Source organism: Labrus mixtus, chromosome 9 (genome assembly GCF_963584025.1).
Source record: "Labrus mixtus chromosome 9, fLabMix1.1, whole genome shotgun sequence".
Lineage (NCBI taxonomy): Eukaryota > Metazoa > Chordata > Actinopteri > Labriformes > Labridae > Labrus > Labrus mixtus.
In genome coordinates this window covers 30,525,602-30,528,101 of record NC_083620.1, presented here as the reverse complement: position 1 = coordinate 30,528,101, position 2,500 = coordinate 30,525,602, and the positions used below count along the sequence as shown (strand labels likewise).

The 2,500-nt window shown below is 48.4% G+C and overlaps 1 protein-coding gene across 1 annotated transcript in view; it reads right to left on the bottom strand.

Moving 5' to 3' along the window:
* Window positions 1-2,500, bottom strand: part of wdr62 (WD repeat domain 62) — a 26,001-nt gene that overhangs the window by 19,209 nt on the left and 4,292 nt on the right. The window contains exons 10-11 of the mRNA XM_061047367.1: window positions 1,047-1,199; window positions 808-974 (exon numbers count right to left, since the gene is read on the bottom strand). Of these exons, the coding sequence (XP_060903350.1) occupies window positions 808-974; window positions 1,047-1,199 (320 nt within the window). The remainder of the gene's footprint in view (window positions 1-807; window positions 975-1,046; window positions 1,200-2,500) is intronic.

The following is a 2,500-nucleotide window of genomic DNA, read 5'->3' as shown; positions in this document are numbered from 1 at the left end:
TTATCTTCTGACTTCATTGAAATCGTTTTTTTAAATGAAGTCTCCATAAATAAAATCAAAGAGGAGACACCTGCAGCCCGACTGCCTGCTCATCTCCTATTCCCTTAAACACAACTTCAAGGATAACCATGGACAAGCTGAAAGGACACGGTGAAGGAAACGTGTGAGGACACAGTCAAGGACACAGTGTGAGGACACAGTGAAGGACATGGTGAAGGATACAGTATAAGGAAACGGTGCAAGGACACAGTGAAGGACACAGTGTAAGGAAACGGTGTGAGGACACAGTGAAGAACACAGTGTAAGGAAACGGTGTGAGGACACAGTGTAAGGAAACGGTGTGAGGACACAGTGAAGGACATGGTGTGAGGACACAGTGAAGGACACGGTGTGAGGACACAGTGAAGGAAACGGTGTGAGGACACAGTGAAGGAAACGGTGTGAGGACACAGTGAAGGACACGGTGTGAGGACACAGTGTGAGGACACAGTGAAGGACACAGTGTGAGGACACAGTGAAGGACACAGTGTAAGGACACGGTGTGAGGACACAGTGAAGGACACAGTGAAGGACACGGTGTGAGGACACGGTGTGAGGACACGGTGTGAGGACACGGTGTGAGGACACAGTGTAGGACACAGTGTAAGGAAACGGTGTGAGGACACAGTGAAAGACACGGTGTGAGGACACAGTGTAGGACACAGTGTAAGGAAACGGTGTGAGGACACAGTGAAGGACACGGTGTGAGGACACAGTGAAGGACACGAAGAGGTTAAACGTGTGTGTGTGTGTGTGTGTGTGTCTTACCGCAGGTTTCCACAGCGGTCTCCAGCTGCCAGCTGTTGTCCATCAGGACTGATACTCAGCACTCTGATCCCCGCCTTCCCATCAGCCCCTGCAGCTGCCTCGCCCTTCTCGCCCTCGGCCTGCGGTCGCTGCGTGTTCTCGCCCACGTACAGAATCCTCAGCAGGTCCTGGAGACAAACACGACAAGGTGCTCAGTGGCTGTGTGTGTGTGTGTGTGTGTGTGTGTGTGCTGATCTTACGTTGCTGTACAGGTTGGTGTGTCCTGTGGGGGGGTCGGCGTGCCCAGTGGGGGGGTCGGCGTGCCACAGCCTGATTGTGCTATCAGAGGAACAGGTGAGGAAGGAGGACGGAGGCAGACAGGCCTGAGACAACTCTGACACCTCCGGATACACCTGAAGACAGAAACAATACAAGCTGTGTGCAAACACTCATACACACACCTGTATCTACACACAGAGCACACACACCTGGATCTACACACAGAGCACACACACCTGTATCTACACACAGAGCACACACACCTGGATCTACACACAGAGCACACACACCTGTATCTACACACAGAGCACACACACCTGGATCTACACACAGAGCACACACACCTGTACCTACACACAGAGCACACACACCTGTACCTACACACAGAGCACACACACCTGTACCTACACACAGAGCACACACACCTGGATCTACACACAGAGCACACACACCTGTATCTACACACAGAGCACACACACCTGGATCTACACACAGAGCACACACACCTGTACCTACACACAGAGCACACACACCTGGATCTACACACAGAGCACACACACCTGGATCTACACACAGAGCACACACACCTGTACCTACACACAGAGCACACACACCTGGATCTACACACAGAGCACACACACCTGGATCTACACACAGAGCACACACACCTGTATGCTGCTATGACAGTCTGTGATCGTGCCACACCAATATTAAGTCTTAAACAAGGTTAATCACTCCCACTGTGAGGTACCGCTTCAAAGGTTAAACATTTAATATCATGTTAAGGTCCATTTTGTACCCTTAACAACGCAGTTATGCATTTAAAGAGACAATGCTAGCAAAGTAAAAGGTTATCCAGTATTCAGCCCATGTTTTTTTTTTTTTTTTACACATGACGCTGTTATCTTTCCCAATCTGCAGTTTATAAACATTGCCAATTGGCATTTATCAAACGTATGAAATAATTGTATTTCACGCTCACTTCTGTCAGGCACAAAGTCATAGCAGAACACAGCCCTAAGAAAGACCGACTAGAGAGAGAGAGATTCAGAGCAGGTTAGCACGCCATCAATACGTTAAGTAACTACTGTTAATGTGCTGACCTCAAACTGAGGAGGAAACTCAAGTCTACCTGATAGCTGTTGCTACAATTCACTCTCATGGTGTTTTTTTCTCTTTTAGTGAAGGATCTTTTTGCGCCATCTGCTCAACTAAATTGTAAATAAATATCGTCTTTTGACACGGGGGGGGGGGGGGGAGCCATGACATTATCTATAGACTTCCATTCAATCTGGCGGTGACAATGTCCAACTCTGTAGGAGTGTTGGAATAATTTTCCAGGACATTTGAGTTTTTCTGTCATTTTCCAGGTGTTTTCCAGTACTGGAAAATTAGTCAACTGTTTTCCAGGACGAGTGGGAACCCTGCTGTAAGT